Source organism: Kogia breviceps, chromosome 3, assembly GCF_026419965.1.
Source record: "Kogia breviceps isolate mKogBre1 chromosome 3, mKogBre1 haplotype 1, whole genome shotgun sequence".
In the NCBI taxonomy this organism is placed as follows: domain Eukaryota; kingdom Metazoa; phylum Chordata; class Mammalia; order Artiodactyla; family Physeteridae; genus Kogia; species Kogia breviceps.
The window spans coordinates 48,170,099-48,190,320 of record NC_081312.1 but is presented as its reverse complement, the minus strand read 5'-3'; the positions used below and the strand labels follow the sequence as shown (position 1 = coordinate 48,190,320).

At 36.1% G+C, this 20,222-nt stretch overlaps 1 protein-coding gene across 1 annotated transcript; it reads left to right on the top strand.

Annotated features, from left to right (window-relative positions):
• Nucleotides 1-224: 224 nt before the first annotated feature.
• On the top strand, nucleotides 225-19,291 carry PSMC6 (proteasome 26S subunit, ATPase 6). Its single transcript, XM_059057174.2, has 14 exons — nucleotides 225-428; nucleotides 1,429-1,508; nucleotides 1,601-1,640; nucleotides 2,088-2,140; nucleotides 4,831-4,898; nucleotides 5,502-5,616; nucleotides 7,679-7,766; nucleotides 9,640-9,701; nucleotides 9,789-9,912; nucleotides 10,285-10,346; nucleotides 11,899-12,019; nucleotides 12,161-12,241; nucleotides 15,884-15,955; nucleotides 18,776-19,291. The coding sequence occupies exons 1-14, from the start codon at nucleotides 302-304 to the stop codon at nucleotides 18,892-18,894; spliced, it is 1,212 nt and encodes a 403-aa protein (XP_058913157.1). The 5' UTR covers nucleotides 225-301; the 3' UTR covers nucleotides 18,895-19,291.
• The last annotated feature ends 931 nt before the right edge of the window (nucleotides 19,292-20,222 follow it).

Genomic DNA, 20,222 nt, shown 5'->3' with positions numbered 1-20,222 from the left:
TATTTCATTCTCATCTTGGTTTATTACAAAGTCTTTTGTGGTTCCAGAACAGCAGTGACTTAAAAATACCAGGGCCTCTCAGGGGACAGCGCCTTTGCTCTACCCAGGCTGACCTGCTGGGGATGGTGTATCCGGAGGTCTCCTTCGGTGCACGCCGGCATCCTAGCGCATAGAGACGGGGACATTGGAGAAGTGGAGTGCAGAGGCGGGGCAAACCGGAAGGGGCAGTGTCTTCCGCGAAACCCGCCCCTCTAGGGAGGCTCTCCTGTCTCGCCCCGCCCCTTCCCCCGCCCGGGCGGCCATGGCCATTCCCGGCATCCCCTATGAGCGGCGGCTTCTCATCATGGCGGACCCTAGAGATAAGGCGCTTCAGGACTACCGCAAGAAGCTGCTAGAGCACAAGGAGATCGACGGCCGTCTCAAGGAGTGTGAGTGCACCTTTCTTTACACATAATCTCGTTCCTGGACCCGCTCCTGTCTCTGACAAAGCGGAGGCCTTTGGCCGAGCTCGGCAACCGAGCCCCGAGGAGAGAAGGCCTCAGTCCGGAGACAAGGCGCTTTGTCATCCCCGCCTATAGCTTCGGAAGCCGAGCCTCTTCGGGCGTGGAAATGGCCCAGTCTGGTCCAGGTGACAGAGAGAACATCCCCAGTTCTGAGATATAATTGGAAGATGACCAGAGGGGAGTGGGGAAGAAGTGGGTCAGGGATGTTTGCAGGTTGAGGTGCAAAAGGAGTGCGGTGTTGGAGTCCCGGGACCCGGAGGCGGAAAGAGACTTGAGTCAAAGAAGCTCAAGCAAGAGACGAGACTCGGGTAGTTGGCTTGTTAGTGGAATGGAAAGCCGAACGCGGAGTTTAAGAGAGAAGGGGTCCATCGGTGAATCATAGTCCTCTACTTCTTTCCTCTTGTTTTGAATTGTACTCTGTCAGGCACACAATTTTCCCTTACTCCTGAACCCAAAGAGTACTTATAATTTTTCTTAGTGCACCGTCACTGACAAACCTGAATGGTTTAAATAATGAAGGAAGACCTTAACTGTATAATTCTGTGGCGCTTTATTTAGGTTAGAAAGCCAAAGAGTAACAGTTCATGTGGGTAGGTAAAGTGAGGAAGGGTCTAACTCTTTCATCATTCGGGTTTGTAATCTCAAATCCGGAAGTGTCAGAATGTCAATATCTGTTATGAATGTAACCTAATATGTGCTTAAACAAGTAAGTGTTGCCGATCAAGAAAATGAAAACATAGTGCTTTCTCTGTAACATTTCGTTTTTAAACACGTCATCTACAAATGGCATTTTTTTTTTTGTGGTTTGATATAGTGGCTATAAAGTACACGTAAAGTGAAATAGACTTAAATAAACAAAGTGAGACTTAGTGACTTAAACTCGCTAAGATTATTTAATTTAAAATGTTCAAATTATATTTTTCAGTAAGGGAACAATTAAAAGAACTTACCAAGCAGTATGAAAAGTCTGAAAATGATCTGAAGGCCCTACAAAGTGTTGGGCAGGTAGGTAATGGAGTTTGGGGTGTAGAGGGTGATGGTGATTTGTTTTTTTAACTCTTGGCAAAAAGTAATGCTTTTTTTTTTTTCTTTCTTAGATTGTGGGTGAAGTACTTAAGCAATTAACTGAAGAAAAATGTAAGTGCATTAGATTGTTAGTAAAGAAAAAAAGAGCACACTCCCCTCCCCCCCACCACCAACTTTTGAAATGCTTATTATTTTAATGACTGTAATGAAGGTAGATGATATTCTTCTCACTGTTGTGGCCTCTCCCGTTGCGGAGCACAGGCTCCGGAGGCTCCGGACGCGCAGGCCTAGCGGCCATGGCTCACGGGCTTAGTTGCTCCGCGACATGTGGGATCTTCCCGGACCGGGGCACGAACCCGCGTCTCCTGCATCGGCAGGCGGATTCTCAACCACTGCGCCACCAGGGAAGCCCGGTAGATGATATTCTTGCATAGACTAAGTTGTCTTTCAACTCTTGTCTTTTGGAGAACAGAAATAAAACTCAATCTGCCATCAATGTGGGTATATTTATTTTTTACTTTCTATTTTTCATTTGTTTTTTTCATTTTCTTCCTCTAGTCATTGTTAAAGCTACAAATGGACCAAGATATGTTGTGGGTTGTCGTCGACAGGTAACATTTTACATTTCTGTAGTGCTTTATAATTGACAAAAGCGCTTTCATATAAGGTATTTAATTCTCAAGGTAAGCAGGTCAGGCATTATACCCATAACTCCCAAAGGTGACTTGTTCAGATATAGCTAATTATTAGCAAAGCCTGAACTCAAACCATGGGTTTGACTCCCTGTAGTCTCTACTTTTCTGCTCTATTGCATTGCCTCAGTCAGCTCTACACACTGAGAAATCAAAGAATTTTAGAAGTGAAAATATCTCAGATTATTTTGTTTTAGTGTCTTTTTTGAAGAGGACTTAAAAGTATTAGACCTTATAGATTACATTTTATATTTAAACATTCAAAAATATTACTTATAGTCTTTACTATAGGCTAAATTGATTTTGTATGAGTTCATTTAAATTAGAATCGGGAAATTGAAATAACTCCAGATTTTATCCTGCAGTCATCAAAAAACGCTGACAAATGGCTTTGGATCATTTAGTAGCCTCTGAAGCCTATTTATGTACTACCCTATTCATTAGGAAGTGTCTTTAGCGAATTCTTATAAACTCATTAGAAGAGCTTTCTAAACTGAGTATTTATTATGTCAGGTTCAGGTGTTAAACCATTTATATGACATGGCTATAGAATTGAATTTTTCCTAGGGACTAAATTCAATCTTAAGATTTTGCCTAGCATGTAAGTGGGATGACATTTTCTAAATCAAAATTTCAGATGGCTAATCTGACAGAGGATATTTATGTCCCTTTCAGGGCCCTCTGGATGCCAAAAGTTGGCATTTCTAAGATATTTTGTGCTTGTATGAGGGGCAAGAGAGTAATTGAAAACTGGTAAATATTAGAAAAGCCAGAGTATATATTCCCCATAGATGTAAATGTTGAAGTAGCTTCATATTCATCTCTATTTAAGCTCTTTTTCAAGTACAGTGGTCCCTCGTTATCCGTGGGGGATATGTTCCAAGACCCCCAGTGGATGCCTGAAACCTGGGCCTATACCAAACCTTATATATGCTGTGTTTTTTTCCCCTACATACATACCTGTGATAAAGTTTAATTTAAAAATTATGCACAGAAAGAGATTAACAAAAATAATAATAAAATAGAACAATTATAAAAAATATGCTGTTACAAAAGTCATATGAATGTGGTCTCTCTCAAAATATCTTGTACAAATTTAATGCCTTTTCCATATTAACTCAGCACTTGTCATGCACTGTCGCCGTAACTTTTGCAGTTTGAGGCGTGACAGCAAAACTAGCACAGGTTTCTTTTTTCTTCTTCACAATTGCATGGATAGAAGATTTTTTCTTACTGTAGATTATAGCAACCTTAGCATATGATTTTTATTTCCTTATTAAGTCGAGAACTTTCCCTGTTTCATTAGGAAGCGGTCTGTGGCTTCTCTTTGCCATATCTGAATGGCCAGCATCACTACCATTGTGCTTTGGGGCCATTATTAAGTAAAATAAGGATTATTTGACCACAAGTACTTCAATCAGCAGGACAGTGGATCTGATAACCGAGAGGGCTACTAAGTGATTAACAGGAAGGATATGCTGGACAAGGGGATGATTCATTCCAAGGACATAGCTTTCATCACGCTACTCAGAACAGCATGAAATTTAAAACTTAGGATTAGTTTATTTCTGGAATTTTTCATTTAATATTTTCAGGTAACTGAAAATGTGGATAAGGGGAGGACTACTGTACCTGGCAGTTATTCTTAGTTTAATCCATTATATTAAACCTAGTATTTAGCATATCTTCACTTCATTTTAATTGGCACTAAATCCTAAACTAAGCGCTCTTTGCAAAATCTTGTGAAAAGTGGTCAGTAATTTGTATGATTCTGAAATTGTATTGGCAAGCAGGTGTTTTTTTTTGCACTTTTCGAAAAAACTAAAAAATTATAGTTTTTTCGAAAAATAACTTTTTGACAAGTAACAGCGTGAGTGTGATTTGAATCTATTTGGATAGATTCTCTCCACTTCTATCTAAATAAGTTAAATATGCCAATAAATTGTTTAGTATGATTCAATTTAATATGTACAGTAATATATTTACCATAGTGTCTGGCATGAATGAAGGTTGCTGGGGTTTTTTTGTTTGTTCTTTAGAATTTTAATAAAAAATCTCTAAGGGGAAATGGAGTCCATATCCCCCTTATCTCCTATGATTACATAACATATTCTTTCCAAAACTATAGTTTTTAAAATAAATCTAATGGACATACTTTTAAGATGCTTTCCTTTCCTTCCCCCCCAAATGTTCATTAAGGGATTTCTGTATAAATGCTTTGGTACCAATTGCCAAAGTCACTGTACTACAGTGCCTAGATCAAAATAATGAGCAAAACTATTAAATAGTGAGCCTTTGAAAGTAAAATATTACAGTCAATTCCTTCTTCAAAAACAAGGTTGTTGCCACCTCAGAATTTGTATATTAGTGATTTCTCATTTCACACTGAGATTGCACAGAAGGGCACTCTTTTAAGGAGCAGAAGGAAATAACTTTGAATTACTACTTTTTATAAACCCTTCCCTTGGGCATGGTGTTTATAATCTAGTATAATCTTAGTGTTCTCTCTGAAGGGTAAAAATGATTATTTGGCTTCTAACTATGCTCCTGTTAGAGTGTTATTCTCCTTTTCAAGTGTTTGTGTAACACCTTTTGTTTTACACAATTAGCTTGACAAAAGTAAGCTGAAGCCAGGAACAAGAGTTGCTTTGGATATGACTACACTAACTATCATGAGGTAAGTTTCTTATACTATTTAGTTTATGTCTTATTTTCATGGAGGGAAGATTTTATCCAAAATATATGCTCCTTGAGATCACTGAATATTTTGCCACTTTTCCGCTTTTACTAATTTCAAATTAATTTAAACATGTTTTTTTAAAAAAATATTTATTTATTTATTTGGCTGCGTTGGGTCTTCATTGCTATGCATGGGCTTTCTCTAGTTGCAGCGAGCGGGGGCTACTCTTCATTGTGGTGCACGAGCTTCTCATTGCAGTGGCTTCTCTTGTTGTGGAGCACAGGCTCTAGCCACGCGGATTCAGTAGTTGTGGCATGCGGGCTCAGTAGTTGTGGCTTGCAGTCTCTAGAGCGCAGGCTGAGTAGTTGTGGCGCACGGGCTTAGCTGCTCCGTGGCATGCGGGATCTTCCCAGACCAGGCTTGAACCCGTGTCCCCTGCATTGGCAGGCAGATTCTTAACCACTGTGCCACCAGGGAAGTCCCAACATGATTTTCTAAGATCACCTACAGGTGCTTGCATAAGCAAGTCATTTATACTCTATTTGTAGGCTGAGAGAAAATACATCTTTTAAAAGAAAAATATACACCTTATCATTACAGGTATTTGCCAAGAGAGGTGGACCCACTGGTTTACAACATGTCACATGAGGACCCCGGGAATGTTTCTTACTCTGAGATCGGAGGGCTGTCAGAACAGATTCGGGAGTTACGAGAGGTTGGTAGTGTGTGCTTTATTCTCTGAATGTAACTAAGAAGTAGTACGGGTTTTAAAATGCCTGAAGGGAGAAAGAGGATGTAAAATCACTTTGTCCAAATAGTGTTTACTGAATATTATATATATAACATTTTTGCCAAGAGAAGAATAGCACTGAATCTCTAGCTATGAAAATTATGGGTTTTTTCTAAACTTGGAGATAATTTGGTGTTTGAAAAATCCTGCTCTTTTTATGACAAAGAAGGAAAAAAATGCTAAGAATAATTGATGTAATCCAGTGCCCATACCATCTGGTATTTTGATTATCTTAGTAGTTTAGTTGGGTCAGAGCACATTTGGATAGTGTGTGTAATGTAGTTTTTCCCATAACCTCATTGATTTCCTATTGCCCTTAAATAGAGTAAGTTATCTGTGCCTTAAATATTTTATTTTGATAAAGCTGTTTGCTGTCATTTAAGAAAAATATTGGCTTTAGCGTGGCTTAAACTTTAAGTTCTTATGTGAAGAATCAAATCAGGGTTGCCTTGCTTCACAGCACAGATAGCTTCTTAACAATTCTCTTTTAAGCAAATTGTTGTATTGATTTCATCTTAATTTAGGATGGAAATACTCAGGAATGAATTTGATTAATTGGAAAGGCTTACATTATCTGATTTAAGCCCTAAACCAGTAGTTTTCAGACTTCAGCACTTTAAATTTTCTGGAACTCTTATTAAAGATACAGATTCCTAGGCCCTCTGCATGGTTTTGATGCAGTGGCTTGGGGGTGGGGCACAGGAATTAGCATTTAAACAAGCATTCCAGGTGATTATGAAACCAAGTTTTTTTTTTTTTTAAACCATACTTGAGGAAGCATTGGCCTAAGCATAAATAAAAGCCTATTCTTTTCACATTGTAGTTAATGAAAAGAGGAAGAACAAGTGCTTCATGAAACAGTGAAATCTTTTACAGTGATTTGCTGCATTAGCCATAGGAGCAGAATGAATCTCTCTCTCTCTCACACACACACACACACACACACACACACACGCACACACACCAAGGACACGCAGTATCTACCTGCAGACAATTGCGAGTATTAACTTCTCACAATTTTGGCGTGTCTTAATCATACCTTATGGACAGAGTTAATCAGTAGAGGTTTATCTCTCAAGTGAAGAGTTTAAACTAGGCAGTCAAATCCTTTTGCTGTTCTCCACTTTTCTTTCTTTGAATCAATCTTAGAACATTGAGAGCAGGATTTATGTTTTTTTTTTAAGACTACTATGATAAAACACCAACATAAGAAAATTTTATGTACCATTTCTCTTAGTGGCAGTTATAGCTTACCAAAGTTCCCCATTTTATAATTATTTTTTATTTTCAGATGCACAGTAGTGTAATCTTTTTGTTTTTGCTTAACTGATTTTTTTTGTTTGTTTGTTTGTTTTTTGTGTTTTTTTTGTGGTGCGCGGGCCTCTCACTGCTGTGGCCTCTCCCATTGCGGGGCACAGGCTCCGGACGCGCAGGCTCAGCGGCCATGGCTCACGAGCCCAGCCGCTCTGCGGCATGTGGGATCTTCCCAGATTGGGGCACGAACCCGTGTCCCCTGCCTCGGCAGGCGGATTCTCAACCACTGCGCCACCAGGGAAGCCCTGCTTAACTGATTTTTTGTAGGGTTAATTTTTTTGTTGAGGCTTAATTTACATTCAGTAAAATTCACATGTTTTTAAGTGTACAGTTCAAATGTGTTTGACAGATTATATGCCCGTGCAAACATCACTCTAGTCAAGTGTGTGGTTATTTTAACAAGTGTGTTAAATAATAAATAAATTGTTCATATTACCACATGCTTTTTAATTAATTAATTTAAAAAATATTTTAAGATTTTTAGATTTAAGAGATATCTTACATCTACCTGAAGAAAAACCTCTAATATAAATGGTTTTACATAGCACTGAATTCTAGATCTATTATGAATTATGATGCATGTACGTAACTCTGCTGATAGTTTACTTAAAATATTTGAAAGTACATCAAAATCTTTACTAACTTTTTAAGAAACATGCAACTTCTTTTCTAGGTAATAGAATTACCTCTTACAAACCCAGAATTATTCCAACGTGTAGGAATAATACCTCCAAAAGGCTGTTTGTTATATGGACCACCAGGTTGGTATTAAATTGTGTCTGCCCCACTATGAGCGAATGAATGAATGAAGGAGTAAAAAAATGAGATGGAGATATTTAATGTGACAATTCCAACCTTCATTCTGTTCAGAGTAAGGAAGGGATTGGGGATGTGTGTCTACTATTTTCTTAGTCTTGCTTGGTCCTCTTGTGCTTCATAGGGTATATATATCTAAACGTGCCATGTGATTCTAAGCAATGGTCTTGTGTGGTTCACAGACCTCTGGGTGTCCCAGAGACACTTTCAGCGATTCTGCAAGGTCAGAACTTACTCTTGTAATACTAAGATGTCAACAGTGAAAAAGAAAAAGGCAACTAACATCTGTGCTGATGGTGCAAAGCAATGAGGGTAAAGCTACTCATGCCATAACATGGATCAATTAAGTCAGTGGCACAAAATGGTATAGTAGTCGTTGTGTTCGGGGCCACTCACATTTGCAGTATTTTTTTTTAAAAAGGTGTCAGTTTCACTTTAAAATGTCCTTGCTGCTAAAGCATTAAAAATATTAACTTTTGGGCTTCCTTGGTGGTGCAGTGGTGAGAGTCCGCCTGCCGATGCAGGGGATGCGGGTTCATGCCCTGGTACGGGAAGATCCCACATGCCGCGGAGCAGCTGGGCCTGTGAGCCATGGCCGCTGAGCCTGCGCGTCCGGAGCCTGTGCTCCGCAACGGGAGAGGCCACAACAGTGAGAGGCCCGCGTACTGAAAAAATATATATATATATATAAACTTTTGATCCTTGAATAATGTCTTGTATTCTGTGATGAAATGGAAAATACATATCAAGTACTTCTGTTGCATACTAAATAAGATATCTCCAGGAAAAGCATTTGTGTGATTATTTGAGTTGCCTGCTGAAATTAGCTGCTTTTCACAGAATGCCATTTTTACTTGAAAGGATAATTTACAGTCGATTATCAGACTGGTTATTGGTTACCTTGCACATTTTTTTAAAAATTTATTATTTATTTTTGGCTGTGTTGGGTCTTCATTGCTTGCGCGGGCGTTCTCTGGTTGCGGCAAGCAGGGGCTACACTTCATTGCTCTGTGCGGGCTTCTCATTGCGGTGGCTTCTCTTGTTGCAGACCATGGGCTCTAGAGCGCAGGCTCAGTAGTTGTGGCGCACGGTTTAGTTGCTCCATGGCATGTGGTATCTTCCTGGACCAGGGATCAAACCCATGTCCCCTGCATAGGCAGGCGGATTCTTAAGCACTGTGCCACCAGGGAAGTCCCTGCACACATTTTTTTAAAAAAATGAAGTTAGCCAGTCATGTTAAAGTAAACAACTGTAGCCACTGACACCATCTGTAGCCAGTGATAAAATTTGAGCTTTCAAGCAAAAATTGAGTTTTTGAAAACTTTACATCTGGTATTATGGGCTTGACAACTTTCCAACGTGTTTGTTAATATAAGACAGGAACAAATGTGATTTTTTAATGTTATATAATGGAGAATGCCAGTATTTGGAAGATTTTCATAACCCACTGAATCAGTAGTTTCCAAATAACAAATACTTGATATTACAATATCATACATAGGCAGAGGTCCACTCAGTGTTCAGTATAGCCCAATGTATTTGTACAAGTTTCCATAATAGTCTGTTTTTAAGTTGGGTTTGATATATTTCTAAAGTTATATATTCAGTTTGCTTAAAATAAAATTAAGGATATTTTGAATAAAATTTTAAATTTTAATATTGAGAGTGGAAGTGCTTTGGGATTTTAAATGATTTTAAATGCTTTTATTTAAGATTTAGCTTCCATTTTGCAAAATTTACTATTCAAAGGATTACATTCTTAAAGGCTTTTGAAAATTTGTTTTACTTTCCATTTAATTAGGACTTTGTCATTCCTAGGTACAGGAAAAACACTCTTGGCTCGAGCTGTTGCTAGCCAGTTGGATTGCAATTTCTTAAAGGTAAAGGGAAGATTCCTTTTGTAGCTGTTGAAAATAAATTTTATTTGAATTGTCCTATGTTTACCATAATGTTTTTCCTTTAATCAGGTTGTATCTAGTTCTATTGTAGACAAGTACATTGGTGAAAGTGCTCGTTTGATCCGAGAAATGTTTAATTATGCCAGGGACCATCAACCATGCATCATTTTTATGGATGAAATAGATGCTATTGGTAAGAATAACACTTTTTTAAAATTTATTTTAAACTTTCCTTGAAACTGTTAGGAATATTTTTTAAATCTAAAAGAACTTTTTCCCTCTTTTTTCACCTCTAATTGCAACTTGTGTGTAGTAGCAAAATGAATTGAATGTTACTTTAAAAAAATTCTTAAGAAAGGTTAACCATTCTCAATAAATAACCTTTAACGTTGAGAAAATGATAAACATTATGCCAAAATGAATTCTAATTTTGTCAGTGTAATTCTTGTTAATTAATTTTCATCTTAATGTTTTAAACCCCAGACACTATCATTTTCATATTTTCTTAAATGATGCTTAAAGAGGAAAGGAGTGATGCATATGAGTTTCCACATCATTATTTTAGGTGGTCGTCGGTTTTCTGAGGGTACTTCAGCTGATAGAGAGATTCAGAGAACTTTAATGGAGGTAATATTTGGTTAAAGCCTGTTTGTAAAGAAATCAATGTTTATAAAGTGAAGAAGTAAACATTGGATATTTGAAGGTCAAAATATGGACAATGGTTTAAATGAAGAATGCACTTAAGTATGAAATTTGAAAGTACAGTATTGACAGGAGTGAACACTTCTTTACCACAATCTCTAGTAAGAAAATGAGTGCTAGAAAATAATAGGGATATCTACAGAATTTCATTTGAGTTACAGCTGTACTGTTCTATATTTTTTTAGCAGACTGGCCATTTAAATAATTATATTGTACTTACATTGTGAATGTGATTTTGTATTTTATTAAGATATGAGTGACAAATGTATTAAAACTAGTGGCAATAAATGAATTGTAATTATGTATGAGGCTGCTCTAAAAATTACTAATACTTTCCTCTCTTCATTGCTGAGAATGAAAGGAAACTAAAATAGTTTTGATTATTGAAGATGGATGATGGGATATTGAAATGTATATTAAAGTCCTTTCCCACTCCAAATTCTGTGAAAGTAATGGCAAGATTCCAAACACATTTTCCAACTCCTATGAATAGATAGGTAGCATAGGTAATGCATTGTCAACTTCTGTCTCGGCAGGGGTATCTGAAAATTGTTTTTTATAAATTATATTGTCTGCTCAGAAAAGACAGTATTTTAGAATTAGTTGTAGAGTCTATTAGAAGCCTTAAATTGAGGTATTTTTTTAAAAAATGCAGATACTAGTTTTATTCATGAAGCTGATATGTTGTTAGCTAACACTTAGGGTATGTTAGACATTGGCATGAAGAAATAGACATATTGTCAGGCTAGCTTTGTTTTAAAGAGTTTGTTGAATGCAGTTAGATTTTTCAACATTTATTCAAGAAAACTTTAGGAATTGAAGGAAATGTGTTAGGTATCTCAGTATTTCTGTATATAGTAGAATTATTTGAAAAGATATATAATGGATTTATTATCAAGTTTGTAGAAAATCATTGTTTCCAGTTATCCTGATAGAAATTTTATGTCTGGCATACCATAAGCTCTTGAAACATTATTTTAAAAGTAACTGTAACAAAAAAATTCGAACGTTGGAAATCAGACCCACATAACTTAGTTTCATAAATCTTGACTGGATGGATGCCATCAGATTTATTAAAATTATCTGATAGCTATAAAAAGGTACATAGTTGAATAATCTATCTTGGAGACTTCCCTGGCAGTCGAGTGGTTAAGACTCTGTGCTTCCCCGGCAGGGGACACGGGTTCTATCCCTGGTCGTGGAACTAAGATCCTGCATGCTGCAAGGTGTGGCCAAAAGAAAAGCATTAAATAATCTATCTTGGAACTTTTAGGATGGAAAATATATCCCTTTATGTAAGAGAGAGAAAAAAATATGATTCCATCAAATGATCATTCTGCACATCACATATGTATCTGTAAGCAATACATTTCATGGTCTTAGTCATTTTATAAAAGGTGTGTGCTATGTGTTTTTTTAATGGTTGGGATGCTTTATAAAATGTGCCTTTGATTTATATTCACAAATATATTCTTAGCTACTGAATCAAATGGATGGATTTGATACTCTACATAGAGTTAAAATGATCATGGCTACAAACAGACCAGATACACTGGATCCTGCTTTGCTTCGTCCAGGCAGATTAGATAGAAAAATACGTGAGTTAAACTTTTTTGCCTGCTGTCCATTTCCCTTTGTGTATGTCCATTTCTCTTCCCATACCTCCTCCTCACCTCTACTTTGTTTAAAAAACAAAAATCCTGACTGCAAAAAACTTTTTATAATTTTCTTATTTTCAGATATTGATTTACCAAACGAACAAGCAAGGTTAGATATATTGAAAATCCATGCAGGTCCCATTACAAAGCATGGTGAAATAGGTAAGTAAATAACCTATTTTATATATATTTACATTTGGTAAATGAAGTAAAATGCTATTGGATATCACTGATAGTCTACCAAATCTAGTTTTAAATTCAGTAAACATGGTGGTCTTGAATTTAGCTAATAGTTATTGAGCATGTGCTGTATGCTAAGAATTGTTCTAAGTGCTGAGGATATAGCAATGAACAAAACAGATAAATTCCTGCCTTTATATAACTTACATTCTTGTCAGGAAAGACAGGTGAAGAAAGTAAAATATTCACTTGACCCTTGAACAAAATGGGTTTGAACTGCATGGGTCTACTTATACGTGGATTTTTTTTTTAACTAGTAAATGCTACAGTACTACCTGATTGGGGTTGGTCGAATCCACAGATGCAGAACTGTGAACGTGGAGGGCTGCTATGAGTTACGCACAGATTTTTGACTGTGCAGAGGGTTGGTGCCCCTAACCCCCATGTTGTTCAGGAGTCAACTTTATGGTATATTAGATGATGATAAGTCCTATTGAGAAAAATAAAGCAAGGAAAGGGGAATAGGTAATGCCAGGAGCACGCATGAATGTATATACATTTTTGAATAGAGGTGGGGAGGAGGAAGCACAGGGAAGGCCTTACCAAGGTGATTTTTAAGCAGTGACCTAAAAGGTGAAGGAGCTAAGTATGGATATGGGGGAAAATCATGCAGAGGGAACAAGTAAGAAGGCCTTGAAGTAGGTGTGTACATGGAACATTCCAGGAGCAGCATAGAGGTTAGGGTGTCTGTGGCAGAGTTATTGGGACAGTAGCAAGTGAAATAAATCATAGAAGTAATGGGGATCAGATTGTGTAGAGCCTTACTGAGGCCATTGCGTAGGAACTTTGGCTTTTGTTTTTAGTGAAATGGATGCCATTGGAGAATTGTGAGCAGAGGAATGATATGACCTTCCTTTTTATTATTTTTAACTTTATATTACAGAAAATTAGAAATATGTGAAAGTAGAGATGAGTATAATCTTACCAGGAATTCATCCACCAGCTTCAGTAATTAACTCTTGGCCAATCTTGTTTCATCTGTAATCTCTCCCACCTCTTACCTTCTCTCTGGATTTTTAAAAAGCAAATTCCAGTCATTATCATTTCATCTGTAAATATTTCAAAATTCACTTATGTTATATAAGATCATTCTGGCTGCAGCTAGAGGGGACAAGGATAGAGACAAGAGTATCTATTAGGTTATTTCAGTAATGCAGGCAAAAGATGATGGTGGTTTGGTCCAAGGTGGTAGCAAAATCTTTTAAAATAATGAGATTCTGGACATATTTTGAAAATAGAGGTGACAGGGCTTGCTAATGAATCAGATGTAGGGTGTGAGCTAAAGAGAAGAACCAGGGAAGACTTAGGTTTTTTACTCATGCAACTGAACAAATGGAATTGCCATCAATTAAAGGCAAGGGAAGACTGGAAAGATTTGGTTTTAAAGGGAGAATGAGGAATTTGATTTTGGCAATATTTAATTTGAGATGCCAATTAGATAGCCAAGTAAAGATGTTGATTAGTAATTCTGTGTGCATCAATAGTTCGTTGGGGTGGTCTGTGCTAAAATTATAAATATGGCTAATATCAGCATAAAAATGGTTCCAAGGAAGAGAATGTTGATAGAGAAGGAATTAAAAAACTGAGCTAATTCCAGCATTAAGAAGTTGAGAGGAAAAAAAAGAAAAGTTGAGAGGAAGAACCATCAAAGGAGACTGAGAAAGGTTAGTCACAGAGATAGGAGTTAACCAGGACCTGATGGTGTCCTGGAGAATAAATGAAGAAATATTATAGGGAGGGACTAATTTCCTGTCAAATGCTGACAATGGGTCTGATAAGAAGAGTTCTGAGATTGGATTTACTATGTGAAGATCATTGGTGACCTTATCAAAAGAAATTTCTTTGGAGTAGTAGGAGTGAGAGCCTTGTTCAAATGGATATCAGAGATGGGACAAGAGGCATTGAGTTTAGACACCTCTTTCAAGGAGTTCTCTAGGGAAGGGGAGAAGAGAAGAAATGGAGCTGCAGCAGAAATGGAGATTAGGACTTGGAGTTTTCTTTAAGATGCATGAGTTTACAACACTTTTTTATGCTGATGGGAATGATCTAGGAGAGAGATGCAAGTTGATAATGTGCTTTTTTTTTGAAGAGAGGTTGGCTTTGTCTAGGAGCATAGACTTCTCAGGAGAACAGGAGGAAAGGCAGCATATATAGATGCTGATGATAACAGGTTCTTAAATATGGCAGGTACTTAGAGGATTTTTCTTCTGAATGCTTTTATTCTCTCAGTGAAATAGAAAGCAAGTTAAGAGTGAAAATGGGAAAGTACTGTTAGAGATTTGAGGACAGAGGAGAAATTAGAAAATAGTTATCTATAGAAGTTAGAGACCGGACTAGTGTAAAGGCCAGCAAGCCATGTATTCTATTATGGGCTAAATTCTGTTATGCCTTCTGTTTTTGTAAATAAAGTTTTGGTGTAGCACAACCACTCCTGTTCATTTACATACTGTCTATGACTACTTTCCCACTACAGTGGCAGAAATGAGTAGTTTTGACAGAGACCATATGACCTACGAAGTCTAAAATGTTTACTGTCTTGCCCATTACAGAAAGTTTGCTGACCCCTGGACTAGAGGCATCTAGTATAATTGCCAAGCAACTTTAAAAACTTTTTAAAAGTTAGTCGTCCAAAATAATTACAAATAGTTGACCATTGCCTTTCTCATTACTCATGTGAAAGTTCTGAGTTGGTAAGACTGAGTTGAATTTTACCAGCTTCTTCCAGTACTGAGCTCTTGCTAGGTGCCAGATGCTGTGCTAACCTTAGGAATTTCTGCTCTCCAGAAGCTTACATGAACTTGAACCTGAATGAAGACTAATTAATGAATTATCTGTGTGATTTCAAATAGAGATTGATATACTCCAGATTGCCTGACGAGGGTGTCTTATCACAGTTTTTCACCTTGTAGTAGCCTGTGTGTCTCTTCTTTCGCTATACATCAAGTCCATAACTGCTACCTTAAACCAGCAGCAGCTCTTCATTTCGTCCATCACATGGATAGAAAGGTCACTTAACTATTACAGTTATCATAGATCTGATACCTCAACACTTGGAGCTTTCACAGAAACCAGAAAAGCTAGCCAATGTTTACTCTAGCATTTAAAAATTCTGTATGATAAAATGATGTCTGAAGACTATTTTTGGTATATTTTATATTGCCTTATGTGATTAAATCCCATTGTGGTTACAGTTGCTTTTGAATATTCTAGATTTATTCAAATTAGATACTTGGTTACAGTTTTAATAAGAGTCATAGCTTGACATATCTAAAGTTCACATGCGCTTAACAGTTTCTCTGTGTAGAAACAGGTTAAGATGCTTTCAGATCTTGATATTTCTTGGTTTTAGAGTTTTAGAAGTATGTTTATTTATGCTTGGTGCTGGCTTACTTAACAGAAGTATTGATTTTATTTGTTGATATTGTGGAATGTTAACAGAGATGATGCCTAGCTGACTAAATTCTAAGCAAGCTCTTAAGTTAAATTTTCTGTATGGGAATAAATCAAAAAAAGGTCTCCTATTATTATTTTTTTTAACTGATTTCCACTATTTTTCCTAAACAGATTATGAAGCAATTGTGAAGCTTTCAGATGGCTTTAATGGAGCAGACCTGCGAAATGTTTGTACTGAAGCAGGTAAGGGTTTAAAGTACACTTTTTCCTATTGATTTTGATTTGTTTAATTTGCTAAAAATGTGTTTGGGTTTGTCCAAAAGCAGAGCCTGAGCTTTGCAAGGATTTGAGTGCTTGTTATTTTCTGGGAAATTGATTCCAAGAAGTAGGAGAGAATAGGGCAAGTGAAATGGGAAGAGGGAAAGCTGTTATAAGGGTGCATCATTGCAGTAACTGTTGTAGGCAAGAGGGGTTTGATTCTGATGAGACCTCAGAGAAACATACAGAATTCTTTCCACGATTATCTGGCTGAAATATGGGAGACTAGACATTTATTCACCAGCTGTCATCCTCCATTCCTCCATGGGATGATATCTGCCCTTGGGGATGTTAACTCCTTTGCACTTATGGATGCCTTAGGGTAGAATGTGGAAAGACATGCATAGTGATAGCATGCTGTCCCCCTGAAGTAAGTCTGAGACTGTACAGAGGTATCTGCCACACCTGTGGCTGAAATCCGACTGGGCCAATCTGCTACAAAATGGATGACATGCCTTCTGATACTAGCCTGTTAGTAGTTACTTTTGAAAGATTGATTTATGAATTTTGTGTTCATTCAACTTGTAGAAATGTAGTAGTTTTTTAGTATAATTTTCTCTGTGGATTGTGTGATTTTATTTTTATTTCTGGTACCAAGTGGCTTTAAAACCATACATACAGTCATTTAGTTTTTGTCCTCCACACAGAATCTTAAAATTTAAAAAAAAATCTACAGTAGATTTTATGGTTACTGACTTTCATAGGTTGCATATGAACACTTTTTAAGTATTACAATATGTGATTTCCTCTTGTTTTCATATCACCTTTAGCCTTATTTTAACATTTCTTGTAAATTCAACAGACAGTGTTTAAAGAGGCTGCTCAGACATGGCTTCTCCATAGGAGTATCTTCATGAGTATACTGTGACTCAGTATCTGGATCAAAGATCTGCAGGTCCAGAAACTCTCAGTACAAATCACATAAATCATGCTCACAAAGACTTATTAGTAAACAAAATTAAAAGGTAAGCAGTCAGTAGCCTGAACTACTAGGGGTAACTTACGACATTCTCCTATCAAAATCTACACTAGACCAAATTATTATTAGCAGATTGCTTTGGTGCAGATGGAATCCAAACAAAAGCAATATCAAAATCTTAAAGGTTGATACCATTAAATTATATTCTCTCTTTTTCCACATATTTTTTAAAAGTTTACTTTCAGCTATTTCCAATAAAGAACTATAACTTCTGTGTGGATTAAAATTTAAGCTTTTTAAACTTCTCATCTGGAGACATACTGAAATTCTTGAGTTTTCTTTTTATTAGTCTTCAAGCCTTTTTCGTTAACATATCTTTTTGTGAGTTAAAATATACTTGATTCAATTATAGTTGTCTTTTTCCATTCAGATCCTGAGATTGTCATCCTTTTTGGATTAGAATGTATCTCAGATTCACTCATTCACTAAATAATGATTTGGAAACAGTAATATGCACAAGGTTTGGAAAAATAACTTGCCTAATTTAGTTGCAGCCTTCTAAACAGGTTTTAAAACTTCACTATTAAAAAACCAGTCATTTCCATTCACCTGATTTCTGAGGACAGCATAGAATGACTATTGCCAAGATTCCTTATGTAGAAATCTTGAAAGGAAAGGGAAGACAGGAAGTAACCCTTGCAATTTTCTATTGCAACCCACTCATTTTATGTTAGTGAAAATTCAGTATAAGCAGATCCTCAATGAAAATAGTAGGATTCATTTAATTAGTAGATAGTGATAACTTACTAGCTTTAGCTTATCATGAAATTAGGATTGTCTCAAAATCTGGGACCCATATCTATGACACAACTAATGTTTAAAAAAACCCACAAACCTTTTACCTCCTTGTCAAGTAGTATTTGACAAGTAATTTGTCAAAAACTTGAAAGCAAAAACTGAATGGTGATATTTGAATATGAAAGTCATATAAAATACCAATTTGTACATAAAAGTAAATTTTCTCACATGAATAATGACACTGATTTTTGTTGACTTTCTTTAATTCTTATTCTCTATGCTTTTGATTATTAACAAGGAAAAGCTATGAAAATTACTAAGGTGTTTTGTGTTTTCCCAAAGCATACATGTGCCCCCAGCTTCCAGGGGATTGCTGCCTGTAGAGATAGGAAACTTCTACCTAAAATGTGTATGTGTTATTGATAGTTGGGTTTTGTTTTTTTTCAAGATGACATTGGATACAGGGTCTGTGTGAGGTGGAATTTAAGTATACAGATAATTGTCTCACTGTTTTCTAGCTTTTGGTTTGGAAAATAGTGCTCACTATAGTTACGGAAATTAATTGAACAATAATAGTGGGTTTCAGGAAATTAGAACTGTTGGCTGAAAAGTAATACAGCTAAGCTCCTTCACATTTATTCCATAGAATAATATTACATTATTTAGTTTTCTTTAAAGTTTTTTTGAGATATAGTTGACATATTAGTTTCATGTATACAACATAATGATTCAGTATTTGTATATAATATGAAATGATCACCATAATGAGTCTAGTTAACATTCCATCATCACACATAGAAAAGTATTTTTTTCTTGTGATTTACTCAGCATCTTTCAAATACACAGTGCAGTATTAATAAGTATAGTCACCATGCTGTACATTACATCCCAGGACTTATTTATTTTTTAAGTGGGAGTTTGTACCTTTTGACCACCTTCACCCATTTCACCTACCCTCTCCCTTAGTTTTCTTATAATAAATAATTCACATGTTAAATATAGCAGTCATGTTGTTTTATTCTCCACAGGTATGTTTGCAATTCGTGCTGATCATGATTTTGTAGTACAGGAAGACTTCATGAAAGCAGTCAGAAAAGTGGCTGATTCTAAGAAGCTAGAGTCTAAATTGGACTACAAACCTGTGTAATTTACTGTAAGATTTTTGATGGCTGCATGACAGATATTGGCTTAATGTAAAAATAAAGTTAAGGAAAATAATGTATGTATTGGCAAAAATGATCTCATTTTAAAAGAGTATGAATAAAAATGTGTATGAATAACATTGTAAAAATTAGTAATTCAGTAATTCTACTTTTAAGAAGTATGGAAGAAATTTGTATGTTTGTTAATGTTGCATTTATTGCAGCAGAAGTTATAAAAGAAGAGTATGTTGAAGCTTTTTGTATTTGCTGTGTATTTTGTAAAACCTTGAAAATGGTTTGAGACAGTAGTACCAGATAGCATTTCTTATGACTTATTTTATATCATTTGTTTTCCTCATCCTAAAAAGTTTAATAAAATCTGTTTGATTCAGTTCTCCTACATATATTCTTGTCTTTTATGAGACTACATTTACTGTGGTCTAAACTATTTAATAACCAAGATGAAGTTGGGTTTAGATCATAGACTTCTGAATTTTATTTTAAAACAGTACCTCTACTCAGTGTTCATGAGAGCATCTTGTTATATGTAACATAGATGTGTGTCTATATATATTCCTCCTTCCAGAAAGCCTTTATTTATTCAACACCTACTATGATTAAGCTGTGTGATAGTTAATTGAAATAGTACATGCACATCCATAACCATTTTTTAGATTATGATTAAAAATAACATTTGCTATTTAAATGTGACTTGGTTTTCTTGATTTATGTGAGATCATAGTTGCCTTTTGAGGAGGTTTGTACACTCTTCTCAGAAGGAGTCACACATACATACATACACACAATCTTGCATATATTAAAACTTAGGAGATTTATTATTTCCCAAGCTCACCCATGGACACTAGGTATCTATGGATACCAGGCTAAGGGTCTGATGTAGGGGCTGTTGATGTCAGAAATGTTCAAAACAGAAGTTCCGTTACCTATACACGATTCTTTCTCATTATGTGGTAATTAAAGCTTTAACAAATTACAGTAGGAAATCATCATTGGGCATCAATTATGTTATTAAAGGTGCTGTTAAAAAAAACTGTCTTCAGTTTCATAAACACTGAAGAATGAATGATATATGACTCAGGTAATAATACAATCATTCTTCAAATTAAAAACTTGCTAGCAGAGTAATGTGTGCCTTTTTATAACTAAAAGGGAGAGAACAGTTTACATAGTGGTAGAGAAAATGGAGCCCTCAAACTAGCCATCTAATTAATACTCAAATTATTGAACAGTTCTATTTCTATATATGTTTAGTAGTGTATTTCATAAATATGACTATAAAAAGTAATCGTATGTCAGGTCTAGGTCAGATATC